The sequence below is a fragment of the Camelus bactrianus genome, chromosome 20, assembly GCF_048773025.1.
Source record: "Camelus bactrianus isolate YW-2024 breed Bactrian camel chromosome 20, ASM4877302v1, whole genome shotgun sequence".
In the NCBI taxonomy this organism is placed as follows: Eukaryota; Metazoa; Chordata; class Mammalia; order Artiodactyla; family Camelidae; genus Camelus; species Camelus bactrianus.
In genome coordinates, this window is record NC_133558.1 from 21,216,975 (window position 1) to 21,235,767 (window position 18,793).

The window sequence follows — 18,793 nt, forward strand, 5'->3', positions numbered from 1 at the left end:
TCCGCACTAGTTCCCGCCCCCTCATCTAGTTGGAAACGGAGGAGGCAGTTTCCTCCCGCCTGTTAACCCGCCTCGCCCAGCATCCCCTCAAATAACCTCCACGCCGGCGCATGCGCCCCAGGGCAGGACCGCTCCACCGCTAACGGAGTGCGGCCATATTGGTAAAGGTACTGGGACCGAAGTAGAACGGAACTTCCTGTTCTCGCGGGAGCTAGAGGAGGGACTGCCACGTCCGAGCAAACCGGGACAGGAGAGGATCCCGGAGCCGGTGAGAATTCTCTCTTTTTCCTTACGGTCCTTTCCAGGCCTTTTTCCTCACCTAGTGGGTCATAGAGACGAGGGCCTAGAGAGTCTATAAAGTGGCCGATCAAAGCCTAGAGCAGTGTCCTGGGGGTCCTACATGCGAGAAGGGGATCAGGATAAAGAAAACGAGTCTTGGGAACAATGTGGGTGGGGACAGAATGGAATGGGGGGAGCAGCCCATAGACGTGGATGGAGGGCGCTAGCGGAGTAAAGTGGAACCCGCATAGGTATATAGAGTTGAGGGTCAAGTGGAGTCACTGTCTCTGTCCCTCTGGTCAGCGTGATGGCCAGAGGCCTGGGGGCCCCTCACTGGGTGGCCGTGGGACTGCTGACCTGGGCCGCCTTGGGGCTGCTAGTGGCCGGACACGGGGGTCATGGCGACATGTACGAAGACCTGCACGAGGACTTCCATGGCCACAGCCACAGGCACTCACATGAGGATTTCCACCATGGACACAGCCATGCCCATGGCCATGGCCACACTCATGAGAGCATCTGGCATGGACATACCCACGGTCACGACCATGGACATTCACATGAGGATTTGCACCATGGCCATAGTTATGGCCATTCCCATGAAAGCCTCTACCATGGAGGACACGGACATGACCATGAGCACAGCTCTGGAGGCTATGGGGAGTCTGCGGCTCCGGGAATCAAGCAGGACCTGGACACTGTCACTCTCTGGGCCTATGTGAGTCCCCCGGGGATGGGAAAGAGGGAGCTGGTTCTGGATTGTTGGGAAACCCCACACCTCTTGACCCCTGACTGTCCCTCACCAGGCACTGGGGGCCACAGTACTGATCTCTGCAGCTCCATATTTCGTCCTCTTCCTTATCCCTGTGGAGTCAAACTCCCCTCGGCACCGCTCTCTGCTCCAGATCTTGCTGAGTTTTGCTTCGGGTGGGCTCCTGGGAGATGCCTTCCTGCACCTCATCCCTCATGCTCTGGGTAAGTGACCTCTAGCTTCTACCTCAAATCTTAATGTATTTTATTCTTTGGACAAGAGGGTTCTTATCCCTTTATGATCCCTGACCTTACAATATTCCCCCAAATATACACCTCTTGGATGGTGTATTCCTTCATCTGGCCTTTTCTTCCCCTTTCTCCAGAACCCCATTCTCACCACCATCTGGAGCAGCCGGGACATGGACACTCCCACAGTGGTGAGGAAGGGGCAGATGGAAACATGGTTTGGGGTGCTGGGGAAGGTTATCCCTCCCTATTCTTCTTCTGCACTTGGGGAGGAAAAGTCTGGAATCCACATCTCAATGTCTCAATGCATCCATTCCCAGGCCAGGGCCCTATTCTGTCTGTGGGACTGTGGGTCCTTAGTGGAATTGTCGCCTTTCTTGTGGTGGAGAAATTTGTGAGACATGTGAAAGGAGGACATGGACACAGTCATGGACATGGACACACTCACGGACACGCTCACGGTCACACACATGGAAGTCATGGACGTGGAAGACAGGGTGAGCCCAGTAACAACTTTCCTGAAAGCCACCTTGCCTATCTCTGAATCCCCTTATTTTATGGTACTTAGGTGGGAGAGGACTACCCTTTAGAGGACACATAAGGTGATCTCTGTTCCCTACTCTTACCATCTCCTTTCTTTCTTCAGAGCATCCTTCAAAGGATAAGCAGAGCTCAGAGGAAGAAGAAAAGGAAGCAGGGGGGTCAAGGAAGAGGCGAGGAGGGGGCACAAGGCCCAAAGATGGACCAGTGAGACCTCAGAATTCTGAAGAGGAAAAAGCAGGTTCAGGTGAGGGCCAAGGTTGGTGATATGCTTGGGCAAGAGCATCATCACGAATCACAGGGAGTAGCACTGTGGGTGATGGCAGGTGTCTAGGAAACACTGAGGGACTGCATGAGAAGTGGTCTCTGCAGGGAGATGTGATAATGCTTCGTCTTCCTTTTCTCCTGTACAAGACCTGCGTGTGTCAGGGTACCTGAATCTGGCTGCTGACCTGGCACACAACTTCACAGATGGTCTGGCCATTGGTGCTTCATTTCGAGGGGGTCGGGGGCTGGGAATCCTGACCACGATGACTGTCCTGCTACATGAAGTGCCCCATGAAGTTGGGGACTTTGCCATCTTGGTCCAGTCTGGCTGCAGCAAAAAGCAGGTTGGTGATGATTTGCACCAAATTGATTGCCTCAAACCTTTTACCCCTTGCTCACCCACCTCAAACCCAAGACTCCCACCCACTAGTTCCAAACAAGTTGCACTACAGGCATTCCTCATTTTATTGCACTTCTTTATTGAACTCCACAGATTCTGCATGTTTTTGCAAATTTGTGGCAACCCTGCATTGAGCACATCTATTGGCACCATTTTTCCAACAGCATTTGCTCACTTTGTCTCTTTTTGTCACAGTTTGGTAATTCTCGCAACATCTCAAACTTTTTCATTATTACTATACTTGTTACATTTATCTGTGAAAAGTAATCTTTGGTGTTATTATAGCAAAAAGATTACAATTCACTGAAGGCTCAGATGATGTTTATCATTTTTCAGTAATAATGTATTTTTTAATTAAACTATGTACATTGTAGACATAATGCTACTGCACACTCAGTAGACTACAGCATAGTGTAAATATAACTTTTACATGGACTATGAAACCAAACAATCCATGCATCTTGCTTTATTGCAGTATTTGCTTTATTGTGGTGGTGTGGAACTGAACTCAACAATATCTCCGAAGTATGCCTAATATTGTTAACAACAGATTCTCTAGAAATGAGGGGGAAGACGTTCTGTTAATTTTTCTTGTAGCTCAGTAATTCTTGAACTGTGGTCCATAAGCGATCTGAATGGTTTATGGGGGTCTTTCACACCACGCCTTCTACCCTGACCTGCTGAGTCAGAAGGTCTGTAGAAAGGACCTCTTTGATAGCTACGATTTTCCGGGAAGTATCTCTTTTAGACCCCCCCCCCCTTTGTGTTTTATTCTTTAGTTTCCAAAGATATGCTCCCTATCCATGTACACCTATACTCCTCCAGCCATGTCTAAACTGCTGATAACCTTTAGATGTTGGTGAGTGCCTCTCTCTCTTTTCTGCCCACCAGGCGATGCGTCTACAACTACTGACGGCAGTAGGGGCACTGGCAGGCACAGCTTGTGCTCTCCTAACTGAAGGAGGGGCAGTGGGCAGTGAAGTTGCAGGCGGTACAGGTCCTGGCTGGGTTCTGCCATTCACTGCAGGTGGCTTTATCTACGTAGCAACGGTGTCCGTGTTGCCTGAGCTGTTGAGGGAGGCATCACCATTGCAGTCACTTCTGGAGGTGCTGGGGCTGCTGGGAGGAGTTGTCATGATGGTGCTAATTGCCCACCTGGAGTGAGTGGTGGGGTAAACCACCCCCACCCCAGCCCCAAACCTCTAGCCTCTAAGCCCATCAGGGGGCTCTGGAGGTTGGGGGCCCTGGCCCAGAACGTCTACCAAAGGTAGGAGTTGTATCTTAGGGAAGTGGTGACTTTGGCTTGAAGGCCATCAAGATTTGACAGTCTTACAGGGACTGTAGAGGTGAGAGACTAGAGGGACCATGGTGTTGGGTTTGGGCGCTAAGTGGGACCATGAAGAAGGATGGAAGAGAGAGGGGTGATGGCAGCCTACCCCAAGTCCCCCACCTCACCTGTTCACAGAGGACCAAGCTGCCACACACAGACTTCAAGTTTTGCCTCCCTCTCTCCCACCTATTGGTGGAGTCTTCAGGGAAGACCAGAGCCCGAGGCAGAGTGGGTAGCAAGAGAAGCCAGGGATAAACGGCAATCGTGTATCCTGATTTGGGAGTGATTCCAGGGGAGGAGGACTAGTTGCTAATCTCATGGTCTGATTTTTTTTTTCGTTTCTATTCTTTTATATCACTTTTTGAGTCGAGGAGGAGGGGTGGTGACCGGAAATAAAGTCCTCGGATTTTCTGCTCCACGCGTAGTCTTTGTCTTTTTGGGGGGAATGGGAGCTCCTCATCTCCTCACTCCTCAGGCCCCATAGCTGTCGTGTCTGGCCACGCCCCCGCAGTGGGAGGTCGGCCTGCGCTGGTGGCCTCCGCCGGCCTATCGCAGGCCGGGCCTCGATTGGCCCGGCATTACCCTCACCACGCCCCTTCTGCGCTCGGATTGGCTCAGTGCCGGAGTGCCCGCCCACCCGCCGCCCGCCATGGCGTCTCAGCTCCGGCTCCGCTCGGCTTTGGCCCTGGTCACAGGTTGAGGGGGATGCTCTCCCAGGGCGGGTTGGGGTGACGGAGTGATGTTGGGGTGTGCCCTCGGATTCTGTGGCCTCGGCCCCCTGGTCTGAATTTTATTAACTTTGCGCTGTTGACCTCTGCCCCCTGCCCCCTTTCTCTCCCCCAACTCCCGCGTGTTCTCTCCCACCTCAGGTGCGGGTGGCGGCATCGGCCGAGCAGTCAGTGTGCGCCTGGCCGCTGAGGGGGCCGCCGTGGCCGCTTGCGACCTGGACGGGGCAGCGGCACGAGAGACGGTGCGGCTGCTGGGAGGGCCGGGGAGCGAGGAGGGGGCGCCCTGCGGGGCCCACGCTGCCTTCCAGGCTGACGTGTCCGAGACCAGGGCCGTCAGGCGCTTGTTGGAGCAAGTGCAGGTGAAAGCTAGATGACCTCGTCCTATTTAAAGCCCTAACGTTTCCTCCACCGCCCCTGGCTCTACATGCGTAACCTCCCCCTTCCATAGGCCTGCTTTTCTCGCCCGCCATCTGTCGTTGTGTCCTGTGCGGGCATCACCAGGGATGAGTTTCTGCTCCACATGTCGGAAGATGACTGGGACAGAGTCATAGCTGTCAACCTCAAGGTGGTGACCTCTGAACCGTGATTACTGGACCCTCTAGCCTGAAGAGGGAGTTGGAAGACTCACCCACCGCAGCTGATCCTTTCTGCCTTGTTACTTTCTCCCCCTCTCAGGGCATCTTCCTAGTCAATCAGGCTGCAGCCCAAGCCCTGGTGTCCAGTGGCTGTCCTGGCTCCATCATCAACATCAGTAGCATCGTAGGGAAGGTCAGTTTGAGTTGGGATGAGGTCAGCCAGCCAAGTGGGCACAGAGAGGAGAGCCCCTCTTTGGAAATCCTGACTCATCCCAAATCTCTGGCATACTTATAGGTGGGGAATATGGGACAGACAAACTACGCAGCATCCAAGGCTGGAGTGATTGGGCTGACCCAGACTGCAGCCCGGGAGTTCGGACGGTTGGTGTGACACCCTGGGGAACGGGAGGTTTTGCTGAGGCATGTAAAAGGTCTGAGAGCAGGGTCAGTGTTCAGTCCATTCTGGAGTCAGCAGCCACTCTCCTTTCTACAGACATGGGATCCGCTGTAACTCTGTCCTCCCAGGGTTCATTAAAACACCCATGATACAGAAAGTGCCTCAGAAAGTGCTGGATAAGGTAGGTGACTGTGGGTGGAAGGCAGAATAATTCAAGGACCCATCCTCTCGGGTTCAGAGAGAATGCTTGGCACAGTGCCAGGGAAATAGTAGATATTCAATAACTGTACAAGGAATGAAGACCACAGACTCAGTCTACCAAAAAATCCATGAAAAAAAACTTTCACTCACATACGAGTGTTTCTTTACAGGTAACTGGAATGATCCCAATGGGACGTGTGGGGGACCCTGAGGGTGAGCACTGAGTGGGGGTGGAGGACCCTGAATAAAGAGGTCCCAAAGTATGTGGTATCTGAGAGGGTCTCACCAGGATTGGTGGTTGGGGGAGAGGTGATTCTGGGGGGAAGTGATAGCTACTTCAGGTCTATGAGAGTGAGTGGGATTCTGCCCCCTCCCCATCATTCCCCTAGATGTGGCAGATGTGGTCGCATTCTTGGCATCTGGAGACAGTGGATACATCACAGGGGCGTCAGTAGAAGTCACTGGTATGAGGCCATCTTGGGGAGGAAGAGGGCAGAGAAGTGCAACCCAGATGATATGAGAAAGCAAGTGAGAGGAGTCTGGAGCCACTGAGGGAAGGGCAGAAGTACTCATGGGCCAGGGACAGAAGTGGGTACCCCCCTACAGCCTATTTGTCTCCACCTACACATCTGTCCAAATGTTTCTGCCCCTCCCAGGAGGTCTTTTCATGTAACTGCCTCAAGGACCCTGGACTCTGCTCACACCCCCACCACTCTGCTCGGCCTCCTGCTGCTGAGGACTCTGAGTTCCCAGGCTACAAAAGGGGTGGCAGTGTATGGCTCAGGAATGCTGAATATGGGAGGCAGGGGTGCTTGTGACCCTAATAAATTCCAAATCCTCTTCCCTGCCACCTCCGGTTCTTCTTGTGTCCAAGCCCTCAGACCCTTCCCTACCTCCCCCTCCTTTCCCTTTCCCGAAGGATTGTTCCCTTTCACTGCCTGGTCTCCCAGGGCAACCCCCGCCGCCGGGTGAGAGACTGTGTCACTGTGTGTGCGTGACACTCTGGGTCTTTTGGAGGGAGGGGTCTCTGACCCACCCCCTTCCAGTGATCTGCAGCCCCAGTCCCCTCCCCCCAATTCACCGGGTCCTTTCGGTCCCCAAGGGTGATTTGTTCTTGGCCCCATCCTGGTGTCCAGTCTAGCCTTGGGAGGGGGTCTTGGAACAGGTGGCCCTCCCCCACCCCTCTCTTTTCTCTGAGTCCCCCCCCCCTCCCCTTTCTCTCCACCTTACAATAGCTGCAGCCGGCCTGGGGTCGGATGGGGGGGATTAGGGGAGGGGGCCAGGATTAGGGGAATGGACCAGCCGATGAAAGGGGCTGGAGGAGAGCAGAAGGGAGGGGGCTGGGAGGAGGAGGAGGAAGGGGAGGGGGTCCTCGCTAATCGACTCTGGAGCCCACATAAGGACTGGCCACGGACTGAAGGAGAGGACAGGGAAGTAGGGGGGATCTGGGGGAGGGGGCGAGGGGACCCACTGCTGCCTTATCCCAGAAACAGGCCACCCCCTGGCAGTTGCAGCCCAAATCTGGGAGCCCCAGCTCAGGCTGGAAGAGACAGGACGCCCATCACGGTCTCTTCCCCACCCCGCTCATCCCGTATCCCTCTCATCCCCTGCCCTCAATGGGGATCGCTCTGCCCCTTCCTCTTCTCTTTCCTCCCCATCCCCTTCCTTTACCGGAAAGTCCTGGAGGAGGCTTCTGCCCGCATCCCACTCCAGATATTCAACCCCTTGTGCCCCACCTCAACCTACACGCGCACACCCCCTCCCCGATAGTGGCCCCATCTTGTGTGTGTGTGTCCCTGCTTCCGCGTGGTGTCTCCATTCCCCCGTACCACCCGTGCGCCTCCCTCCCCCGCCCCGGGCCGCGGCTCTTGATTGTCCAAACGCAATTCTCGAGTCTATGGCTCTGGCCGAGAGTTGAGTCTGGACGTCCCGAGCCGTCGCCTCCAAACCTCGAGGGGAGAGCGGGTCGGAAGGCCTAGGGAGAACCAGAGTGGAGGGTGGAGCAAGTCCCCAGGGTGGTAAGGGGAATCCCGGGCACATCGGGACTTAGCTACGTTCACAGGACTGGAGGACTGAAGCGGCAGAGGCTCCGTTGCAGCTATTTTTTTCCCACCCGGAATCCCGGGCTGGGGTTATGAAGTTCTGCGTGGGGAGGAGGGGAGCCGTTCCCCAGAGCCGCCAGGGGACGCGGAGTGGGGGAGGTGGCCCCTTTTCCAATTCCCTCCGTCCCCTCCTGGGGTCCGAGCTATCCCAGGCCCCGCCCTCTGGAGCGGAGGCCCCGGGTGGGGGCCTTGGGAAGGGAACGGTGGCTAAGGTTGGCCGCGCGACATTGCTGACCAGGGGACGGCGACTGCGGCCCCCACGTGGCGCGCTACTCCGGGTACGCCGGCTCCTCACGGGGGGCGGGCGCGTCCCGAGGGCGGGGTCAATCGGGCATCCACGTCGCGTCCCACCCGCGCCGCGAGTGGCGGGTGACGTCTCGGCTGGCGGTGGGTGGAGTGGAGTGGAGGGGCAGGCGGAAGTGACGTAGGGCCCTAGCGCCCGGGCCATGGCGGCGGCGGCGGCGGCGGCGGGAGCTGCTGTTTGAGCAGCGGCTGCGGATCAAGCGAACTCGGCCGGGGAGCCCGGGCCCCGTGAAAGGCGCTGTGGCAGCGGGAGCGCGGACGGCTGGAACCCGGTGAGGGGCCGCGCCGGGGTGGGGTGTCGGGAGGAGGGAGGGGAGCCTCGAGAGGGCGGGGTCTGCGCGAGGGGCGGCCCACCTAACACCCTCCCTCCCCTTCCCCCACTCCCCAGCCTACTCCTTCTCCTCCTCCGCGGTGGAGCCCTGGTGGGGGTCTGTGCCCGGTCACCATGACGACGCCGGCGAATGCCCAGAATGCCAGCAAAACGTGGGAACTGAGTCTGTATGAGCTCCACCGGACCCCGCAGGTGACCCCTTCACAACTTACTCCCACTCCCCAAACCCCTCTATCTACAGAGCCCTATCTCACAGCCTCTTTTCCCTTTTTTGCCCTATTCTGACCCTGCCCGATTTCACATTCCCTGGCCCTACCTTTGAATCACCTTAACATTTCAAAGCACTTTCACATTTATCCCATTTAATCCTCAAAACAGAGGCGGACGTAGTGCAAGTAATTAGAAGCTTCATTTATAAGATAGCAAACCGACAGAAATTATCTTTTCTGTTCCTCAGTTCAGTGTCATTGGTCCGTGCATTTAAGACTCACCTTGGGAGTTTATTAAAAATGGAGCTTCCTACCTCCCCCCCCCCCCCCGCTCCCACTAACATTCTGATACAGTAATGGGGTGGGGCCCCAGAATCTGCATTTTTAACATGTACCCTAGAGGATTCTGAAACAGGTAGTGCCAGGATCACACTGTTAAGAAACTGTGTTGACTGAGTCTTCCCCAGATCACAAATCTGTGCCATGCCCATCCCCAGACCTATCACCAAACCTCAGATCCTCCTATTTCAAAGGTCCTACTCTTAGAATTACCACCTTCCTCAAGCGGCCAACATGGGGTACCCAGATTCTGTCATCTTACTGTATTTCTCAAAAGTCCAATTCATGGACCGCTTGTTTCTAAAACCCCTTCCTCACTAACCCACCACCACCTTTCCACTCATCGATGCCTCCAGGAAGCCATCATGGATGGCACAGAGATTGCAGTTTCCCCCCGGTCACTGCATTCAGAACTCATGTGCCCCATCTGCCTGGACATGCTGAAGAATACGATGACAACCAAGGAGTGCCTCCACCGATTCTGCTCTGACTGCATTGTCACGGCCCTACGGAGCGGGTAACAGGAGGGACATGTTTGAGATGGGGAAGGGTACAGAGTTGGGCCCTCAATGCCCTCCCTGGTGACTGCTCAGGGCTTTCTCTCTCCCACCCCAGGAACAAGGAGTGCCCTACCTGCCGAAAGAAGCTTGTATCCAAGCGGTCTCTGCGGCCAGACCCCAACTTTGATGCCCTGATCTCTAAGATCTATCCCAGCCGGGAGGAATATGAGGCCCACCAAGACCGGGTGCTCATCCGCCTCAGCCGCTTGCATAACCAGCAGGCTCTGAGCTCCAGCATTGAGGAGGGGCTGCGCATGCAGGCCATGCACAGGTTCGGGGGGCCAGAAGAAAGGTGGCAGCAGGGCTGGTGGAACAGATCTGTGGATCAGACTCCTGGTGCTGTCTTTGCTCCCCACCAGCTTCTAAGCCTTAGCATCTTAAGTGTTGACCACAGTCTGATTGTTAGGCCTGGAAATCATAGATGTAAATTGTACCTTCTTAGTTAGCAACTGGTACTTCTATTCTTAAGAAAATAGCTGACCTAACTTTCTGAACAGTAGAGTGATTTTTGAGCATAAGCTCCGGGTTCACATTGCTGGAAATTAAATGACTTCTTAGGCTACCATCACTCAGCCTTTAACATGTATCCATATGATGGGGGGGGGGGGTCTTGTTAAAAATGCCAGTTCTGCTTTAGTAGGTCTGGAGTTGGGCCTAAGTCTAAACCCCTTATCCTTGGTGCTTTCTAACCTCAACCACTTGCTTCCATAGGGCCCAGCGTGTGAGACGGCCGATGCCTGGGTCAGATCAGACCACAACGATGAGTGGAGGGGAAGGAGAGCCTGGGGAGGGAGAAGGGGATGGAGAGGACGTGAGCTCAGACTCCGCCCCTGACTCCGCCCCAGGCCCGGCTCCCAAGCGACCCCGTGGAGGGGGTGCAGGGGGGAGCAGTGTAGGGACAGGGGGAGGAGGAACTGGTGGGGTGGGTGGGGGCGCTGGTTCTGAAGACTCTGGTGACCGGGGAGGGACACTGGGAGGGGGAACCCTGGGCCCCCCAAGCCCTCCCGGGGCCCCCAGTCCCCCGGAGCCAGGTGGAGAAATTGAGCTCGTGTTCCGGCCCCACCCTCTGCTTGTGGAGAAAGGAGAATACTGCCAGACTAGGTGAGAGCCCTGTCTTTCCCCAGACCACTGAGAAGCTAGAGATCCCATAATCTTACATCAGAAGTCGCCTTTGCCCAAACCCAGAAAGAAAACCTCACTGAGAGGCCCTTTTGGAAATGCCCTACTTCCCTTCTCCATTTGCGGCTTCTTGTGCCCTAAACCTGCCCTCTTTGCCACTCCAGGTATGTGAAGACAACTGGGAATGCCACAGTGGACCATCTCTCAAAGTACCTGGCCCTGCGCATTGCCCTGGAACGGAGGCAGCAGCAAGAGGCTGGGGAGCCAGGAGGGCCTGGAGCGGGCGCCTGTGATGCTGGAGGACCTGATGGGGGTGGTGGGGAGGGTGGGGGTGCCGGAGGAGGTGACGGCCCTGAGGAGCCTGCCTTGCCCAGTCTGGAGGGGGTCAGCGAAAAGCAGTACACCATCTACATCGCCCCTGGGGGCGGAGCTTTCACGGTGAGACCCCTGAGTGCAGCTTGTGAGAGGCGAGAGGAGGGAGGGTGGCCTTGGGCAACAGAACCGCATCCTGACCTCCTAGACCTCCTGACTGACCTACACTCTTCGCCCTGTGTATCTCTCATCTCCCTTCTCTGTCCTTTCTTCTTCCCCATCATCCACGTCCTGCTTTGCCCCATTTATCATTCCTTTTTCTTTCCTCCTCCCTTCGTCACATTTTGCCTCTCATTCATGTCCTTTACCATCTTTTCCAACTTACATTTCTCTTCCCCCTCTCTGTCTTCCATTTCCTCTGTAGACATTGAATGGCTCACTGACCCTGGAGCTGGTGAATGAGAAGTTCTGGAAGGTGTCCCGACCACTGGAGCTCTGCTATGCCCCCACCAAGGATCCAAAGTGACCCCACAAGGGGACAGCCAGAGGATGGGGACTATGGGGTGTCCCTGTGTCCTGGCCCATGACCCCAGCTTTTTTGTCCCCCAGTGCCCCCCCAGCCCAGCCAGCCAGCAAGAGGACACAAATGAGGACAAGTGGCTTTTATACAAAGTATCTATATCAGATTCTTCTATATTGTACAGAGTGGGGTGTGCGCCCCCATCTACTGCCTTTTCTATTGCCCCCAACCTCCCATCTACACCAGATGTTGGGGAGGGTGAAGTGAAGAACCCTCCTTTTCATGTCCTCCGACCAACAACAACAAATTTGCTTTTTTTCCTCTTTGAAACCTGCGGTTCTGTGTCTTTTTATCAGGGGTGTACTAGAATGAGAGGGAGAAAAAGAAAGATCCGGGAAGGAACCATAGAAATCGTGTAGAATTAGCCTTGGAAATGGAGGAGAAATGTCAAAGGTTATTCATGGTGTGTAAATCCCATTTTCCTGAACCTCCAAATCAAATACGTTCGAAAATAAGAAGGAACATCTTTGAAGCTGAATGAGACAGGATGAAAGCGGAGAATTGTGAAGGCAAATCCCGAACTTGTCCCCTATAACGTGAATAGCCTCGGCTGAAATCTCAGGGAAAGCAAGAGATGACTGAGACGTGCTTGTAGACGTGACAGGCCTGTGATGCTTGAAAGGGGATTAATTCCTCATCCTTGTGAGAAGCTGGTTTCTAAAACAGGTTAAGAAAAGAGGTGGTAAGGTGGGAGAGCTTGGCAACATCTCGGTCCCCCCTGGGAAACCTCCCGAAGAAGGCGGGCAGGACCGGGAACTACAGTTCCCAGGAGTGCTCGAGCCGGTGCCGCCGAGCCGCGGGGTCCAGTGGAGGGAGGGCCGCCCGGGACTTGTAGTTCTGTGCTTGTCCCAGCAGTGGCTGAGTGCAGAAGGCTGGGGGCGTCCAGTAAACCCACCGCTGCCTCCCGGCCTCGAGTTCCGCAGGCCGGCCTGGGGGTCTGGGGCCCCTGACTGCGAGCCGCGTCCCGAGCAGGGCGGGGGTCGGGGAGGAATCGTCTCTCCGAGAGGGACTGGCGCTCGCTCCCGCGCCCCCCTCCTTCAGCCCCTCACTTCCTGTTTCCGTTGCCTTTCGTGCCCCCCCACCTCGAAGCGCCCCAAATCCCTGCGACTCAATCATTGCGTCTCTGCCCTCCTGGCCGAGGAGTCAGCCTCCGGCCCGGGGGCACCCCAGGCCACGCCTGGCATTTCTCGTTTGTTTTCCCTCGCGCCTAGTATTCTCGGTACTGTGGACGCAGGGAGCACCCTCCCGCCCCTGCAAGCTCTGCAGACCCGGTCACATGCATTCACCCCCAGACCTCCTGCCCTGCAAAAATAGACAACACCCACTTCACCCTTGAAGGACCACCTGTTTAGCCCCGCCTCCCCAGCCCCGATCCTGGCTCCCCTTCCCTCCAACCCTAGGTATCCAGAGGGGTGACGCTCCCAAGATGTGAGGGTGGGAGGAAGGTGGGCGTTGCTTCTGGAGTTTCAAGGGAGAGAAACAGCTGGGGAGGATTCGGGGGAGACACCAAGGTGGAAGCCGAAGAGAATTGAGTGAACCTGGCTTCTCTTCTAGTTCTAGGGGCTGCGGAAGCGTCACCCCCTCACTCTCCACGTTCTCGCCAGCGCTACCTGACCCATCAGCCTCTTCTGCCAGTCCCCGCCCCGCCCCGCCCCGCCCTCTTGCTTCACTCTGGAACCTCCTGCGGTCCCTGGTCCCCTGTCTCTCCCCTCCTAGGGCCCCGCGGTCCCTCTCTAGTCCCCACTTGACACCTCCAACCCACCGTCCCGACCGCTCCACTTATCACACTAATCCGGTCCCTCTCTGCTGCGAGTGCCCTGTTGCCCACCTCTGCCCTCGCGACGGTCAACTTCGCAGACATGCCTGTTTATTTAGGTGATACCATGTAAGTGACATACAGAACTGTTGCCCTAGGTAAGTCTCTCCTACACACAACAAAGAAAAAAACTACTCGACCAGACCAGGCGTTCTCCTTCCGAGCAATGCAGGCAGAAGGAGGTGCTGGGGTAGGGTGGAGCTCCCCTGGGTTAGTTCCCCAAGTCCTTCAGCCTCTGTCAGTTAAGCCTACATATATGGGTCTGGCAGAGCAAGAGACACAAAGTAGACAATAGGGAATGTGACTGTTTTGTTGAGGGGCAAGATATAAGTAGAAGAACCCAAAGGAGCAAGGTGGGGAAAGGTTGGGGTCCAGATCTTTGCCCTACCACTTACAAACCAAGCCACTGTGCATGAGAAACTGGAGGTGAGGCCAGCAGTTGTATTGTAACAAGCCCTCCGTGCACAGAGGCCCAGAACCACTGCAGTAGATGCCCTGATCCTTAGAGGGTGAAGGGCACGTGTCCCCTGCAGGAGGGGTGCCAGGTCTCGGGGTCCAGGGCATCACTGGTAGCCTCAGGGGGGAGGGGAAGAAGTTGGAGGCGGGGTTTGAGGCGGCTGGAGGAAAGGAGGGGAGCCTCTCTCGCTCTTACTCTCCCCCTCATTTTATCTCCCTCAGGCTTCTCAGTCCCCAAACCACAGCAGGTTATGTGGGCAGAAGCTGAGCCCTGGAGCCCAGGGCCACAGAAGCCTGAGGAGACCCCTGCCCAGGTGAGGACTATCTCTGAGGGCCCTCATGTTGCCTGGCAGCCCTCAAAACCCTGGCAAACTGCTCACAGGAAAGTTGTGCCCTGGGCGTCCCCACCGCGGGGATAAGGGGCTGGGACGTGAGGCGGAAAGGGAGGGGGTCACTCTTTCAGTGGGGGAGGGGCCTGCCCCTCCACCTCAGTCTCTCTGCCTACCCCCCTCCTGGCTGTGCTCACCTTCTTCCCCCTCCCCCCACAGGCTGGGAGCAAAGGAAGAGGAGGAGGAGGACAAGGCAGAACAGACCTCCAGCTCCCCATCTACTGTGGCACCCTTGACCCCTCGGCTGTCACACTGACACTTCCTCACCTCCCCTACCAGTGGCCCCAGCCCCCACCACAAAACCTTTGTCCTACATGGAATGTGGAGCTTCCTCTTCCCAGCACAGCCCAGTCCACTTGAATGAGTTGCCCTTTTCCTGCCCGCAAGGTAGGAAGTGCTTCAGCGAAGGGCCCACCTGACTCTGTCCTGCACTCCCACACAGGTGACAGGCCCTATTGCTGTTGCCTCTGTGGCCGTGGCTTCGCTCCGAGCACCCATCTGCCTTGACAGCCAGTCTACACTCACTGGGGAGGACAGGGATGAACACAGCGAGGAGGGAGGGGGACTGAGGCCAAGTCAAGGCCCCTGTGGCAGTGCCCTCCCCAACCCAACACTCCAGGAAGGCAAAGGGGCAGCCCTGGTCACAGACTCCCTCCACAAGAAGTTGGAGACTCCCTCCTCTTCTGTGGGGGGCATAATGGAGCACAGCTCCCCCCCCCAACCCACCCAGCCAGAGCAGCTTTCAGCGCAACCACGTTGGATGATCAGAGCGTCTCACCTGGACCTACTCAAAGCTGGAATAGCAGGCCCATCTCACTCCTGATCCAAAATCTAATTCCCAAGGAAAAGAGCTTTTCCTGTTTCTCAGAAAGGAATTTCTACTTCCAATCTCCTGTCCTCCATCTGAGAAGTCTAACCAGGCTGTCTGGGACCTGCCGCCATCACGGATGGATCCGATTCCCTGGGATTTTCGTCAAAGGATTATTTTAAAACAATAACTGAATCCCCAGAGATCTCTGTGACAATCCCCACCATCAAATCCTAGTCGCACACTGATCCCACCCAACCCCATCACTTTGCCCAGAGGCTGCTGGGCACTTCCCGAATCCAGTGCTAAAGGTATACCCAGCACCCCATCATATGAGGCCATCTTCCTGTGCCCACTTCTGGCCCTGACTCAGGGTTTTCTATGACCTTCACTGCACTTCACTCTAAGAATAGAGCCCAGAAGGAGGCTGCTCTTTCCAGCGGCACTGGGACCTCTTACTGAAAGATGGAAACAGGCAGAGGCATGTATCCAAGTAGAAGGCAGGGAAATGGAGGAGATAGAGACCAGAGGAAGAAGCCAGGGGAGGTTGGAGGAGAAAGTGGAAGATTCTGGATGTGGAGAAAGTAGAACAGGGCTGTGCTGTGCAGGAGAAGATAGACAAAAAACAAACAAATAAACAAACAAAAACCTCAGAAAAACCTAGAAATGTTCTAGGAACAAACATCCGCAGGGGGACTCGTTTCTTCCGTTTACATCTTCCCCAGTGCTGTCAAGGTCCTGAGTTGCCGCTACAAGCACTTCCTAGCATTTGCCCTTCTTCTACGAGATTGCTTGCTTAATGTCTTCTTCATGTGCTGGGAAACTGGTTTTGAACAAGAGTCAGCAGGGAGGCCTATGGAGCATCCCCTCCAGATTGGCACCCTTGGGCCCAGCCTGGCCCTGAGGAGGGCACTGTCATCTTTCATTTTTGTAGAAGGTTCTGCTGGGGGAGTTACTCCCTTGAGCAACTCCTGCAGTAAATTTATTGCTACTGTTCATGTTAAAGGATAAGGCAGACCTTAGTTCTTGAATTAACTTCCCCCAAAGCATACTCTTGAGAACTTGGCAGATTTCTCTCTATGATGTATCAGAGAGGCTGATCATTGCCACCTGCAGGAAGGAATTAAAGAACCTTAGAGATGAAAGTATCACATGGGAGGCCTGGTCAGCTTCACCCTTTCAGGAAATATGTATTGAGTCTACCACGTGTGAGGAACTGTTCTAGGACCTGGGTATCACAATCAGGTTTGTGATTTGGTGCCTGCCTTTGAAGGATTTGATTTTGGGAGTTCATGGTGAGTACCTCATAATTGAATCTAGTGTCTAGTCCTATCAAGTGTATCCACTATAATATCTCCCAGGTCTGTCCAGTCTTCTCCATTCCTCCACCTCACTGGTCCAGCCCCCACCTGGACAGTCCAGCTCTTTGAATCACTGCGGTAGCTGCCAAGGTTGGGAAAGGCCTTCTCTAACTCAAGCAGCACACCTGAGTCAGAGAATCCTTTTGAAATGTAAACCTGATTGTTTCAGTTACCCTGCTGAAACACATTCAGTGTTTTCCCACTGACCTTAGGTTAGAGACCCAAGTCCTTAACCTGGTTTCTAAGGCCCTGTAGGGTGTGGCCCCAACGGCCTCTCCAGCCTCACCCCCCACCCCTCTCTCCCCCTCATCACTTTCCCAGTGCTCCACTTCTGCCACCGCTGCTTCCCCCACTGCAGAGAGCCTTTGTGTTGGCTGGGCCCTCCTCCTGAAAGGATCCTTCTCCCATTTCTCTTTTAAGTTAGCTCATCTTCGTTCTTCAGATCTTTACCACATCCTGAGGGAAGGTACCCAGACCTTCCTTTCACGTCAAATTCCCCTCTTCTGAGCGCCCACACCAAGGTGCCCTTTTCCTTGGAGGCACTTGGCAGGGTCGCAGGTCTACGTCCATTGGGGATTATTTGATGTCTGGCTCCCCATAGAATGTAAGCTCCCTGATGGCAGAGGCCATGACAGCAGATGCAAACTCTTGCTTTGGACCTGGGCCTGAACACTGTAAATATTGCATTTACATACTGGTTGAATTGATGCATATGCGCCAGGATCTGGGACAAGAGGGTACTTATTTTAGGATCTTAGGATGAATTGAGGCCATGATTGTCCCTCCAGCAGCCACAGCCCAGGAGTGCCATGTATCATTTCCTACACCATTCCTCCCACCATATTTCCTGGCATTGTCCACCTCCACAGTTGTGCCTTCATTCTGGCCTCCTCCACCTTCTCCTTTGACTTTCTTTCTTTTTCTTTTTTCTTTTTGGTTTGGTTTTTTTGGAGGGGCGTAACTAGCTTTATTTATTTATCTTTTAAATGGAAGTACTGAGTTTGAACCTAAGACCTCCAGCGCGCTAAGCACACACTTTACCACTGAGCTCTACCCTCCCCTTTTTTGACTTTTTAATGCCCCTTCCTGGTTTTGCCTCGTTGACTTTGGTAGGCGGCAAGGAATCATGTGGCAACAGTGCAGGATTCAGAACCAGAATATCTATGTTCAGTAACTGGGAAAAGTATTATCAGTGTGACCTTCAGCAGGCTGTTAAAACACTCTGAACCCCAGCTTTCTTATCTATAAAAATGAGGACAACTTTAGAATTAAGCAAGATAGAGGAATTAGAAAATCTAAAAGCACCTAAAACACTGGATAAAATATGGGGGGGAAAAAGTAAACATATGACTCTGTTCTCAAAAGGAAAGTGAAATCCCCAGTGCTAGAAACAGAGAGGAAACTGAAAGCCAGAGGGTAAGCTGACTGTGGCTGTGGTTACTAGGAGGGGGCTGGAAGGGATGGGTTCTTTTAACTAAGGGCTGTTTTATCAGCCATCCAGGGACAGATGAGATCTTGGTCCTGAAGAGGCGAGGAAATTAGACGAAAGGCAGCCAAAGCTGACTCAAGAAAAAATAGAAAACCTGACAGATCTATAAATTCTGATAAATTGAAAGAGAAATTTTAAATGTGCACACGTGTGCTCACACACACACACACATGCTCTACACAAATGGTTTTATAGGTGTATTATTCTGTTATAATACACACTTAAGGAACTGTTTATTTATAGAAACTGTCCAAGGCAATGGAAAGAGGACCAATCACACCAAAAAGACTAAAAACTCTAAATGAAATATTAGCAAAATGAATCCAGTGGAGTTTGTGCAAGTGTGTGTATATATGCATGTGTGCATGTGTGACAAAGCAGGGTTTATTCCAGGAACATTAGGATGGTCTAATTCCATCCTTAGATTTTTAAAATAAATCTAAAATAAAATAAAATTTTAAATTTTATTAATGATATTTACCACAATGATATTTGCAATATTAAAAAGAAAAAATATGATTGTTCCAGTAGGTATAGAGAATGCACTGAATAACGTTTAACACTAATTCGTGATTTTAAAAACAAACCCAGCTAACTATGAATAGAAAATAGCTTCCAATGTTAAATCCAAGGATACTAGTTTTTACTGTTTCTGTTCAACTTGTGCTGTGAGGTCTGAAGTATCACAATAAGAAAAAGAAGAAATAAAGCCATCATTATTTACAAAACAATTATGAGAACCTACAATTAGAACTAATACACCCCTTTATGAGGGCAAAATGAATATTTAAACATCAATATGCCTGTACCACAGCAATAGACAAACAGAAGGTTTAGTTTTAAAAACATGCCACTTGTTGGGGGAGGGTATAGCTCAAGTGGTAGCACGCATATTTAGCATGC

At 53.7% G+C, this 18,793-nt stretch overlaps 3 protein-coding genes across 7 annotated transcripts; all 3 read left to right on the plus strand.

The window, feature by feature from the left end:
* The first annotated feature begins 128 nt into the window (after window positions 1-128).
* On the plus strand, window positions 129-4,233 carry SLC39A7 (solute carrier family 39 member 7). The gene is made up of 8 exons (XM_010949103.3): window positions 129-268; window positions 583-997; window positions 1,086-1,254; window positions 1,416-1,469; window positions 1,599-1,775; window positions 1,925-2,065; window positions 2,233-2,429; window positions 3,377-4,233. Exons 2-8 carry the CDS (start codon window positions 587-589, stop codon window positions 3,647-3,649), a joined length of 1,422 nt encoding a protein of 473 aa, XP_010947405.1. The 5' UTR covers window positions 129-268; window positions 583-586; the 3' UTR covers window positions 3,650-4,233.
* Window positions 4,234-4,358: 125 nt separating this feature from the next.
* On the plus strand, window positions 4,359-6,566 carry HSD17B8 (hydroxysteroid 17-beta dehydrogenase 8). Of its 5 annotated transcripts, XM_010949101.3 has the most exons (9): window positions 4,359-4,510; window positions 4,685-4,902; window positions 4,992-5,108; window positions 5,219-5,311; window positions 5,414-5,499; window positions 5,612-5,696; window positions 5,887-5,929; window positions 6,106-6,180; window positions 6,373-6,566. In XM_010949101.3, the coding sequence occupies exons 1-9, from the start codon at window positions 4,465-4,467 to the stop codon at window positions 6,387-6,389; spliced, it is 780 nt and encodes a 259-aa protein (XP_010947403.2). In that variant the 5' UTR covers window positions 4,359-4,464; the 3' UTR covers window positions 6,390-6,566. The 5 variants fall into 5 exon arrangements, with proteins under 5 accessions (XP_010947403.2, XP_045368207.2, XP_045368206.2 ...); XM_045512251.2 differs by lacking the exon at window positions 6,106-6,180; XM_045512250.2 differs by lacking the exon at window positions 5,887-5,929.
* Window positions 6,567-8,210: 1,644 nt separating this feature from the next.
* RING1 (ring finger protein 1) lies at window positions 8,211-11,841 on the plus strand. The gene is made up of 7 exons (XM_074348472.1): window positions 8,211-8,393; window positions 8,510-8,644; window positions 9,357-9,517; window positions 9,616-9,831; window positions 10,272-10,661; window positions 10,844-11,117; window positions 11,416-11,841. The coding sequence occupies exons 2-7, from the start codon at window positions 8,567-8,569 to the stop codon at window positions 11,515-11,517; spliced, it is 1,221 nt and encodes a 406-aa protein (XP_074204573.1). The 5' UTR covers window positions 8,211-8,393; window positions 8,510-8,566; the 3' UTR covers window positions 11,518-11,841.
* The last annotated feature ends 6,952 nt before the right edge of the window (window positions 11,842-18,793 follow it).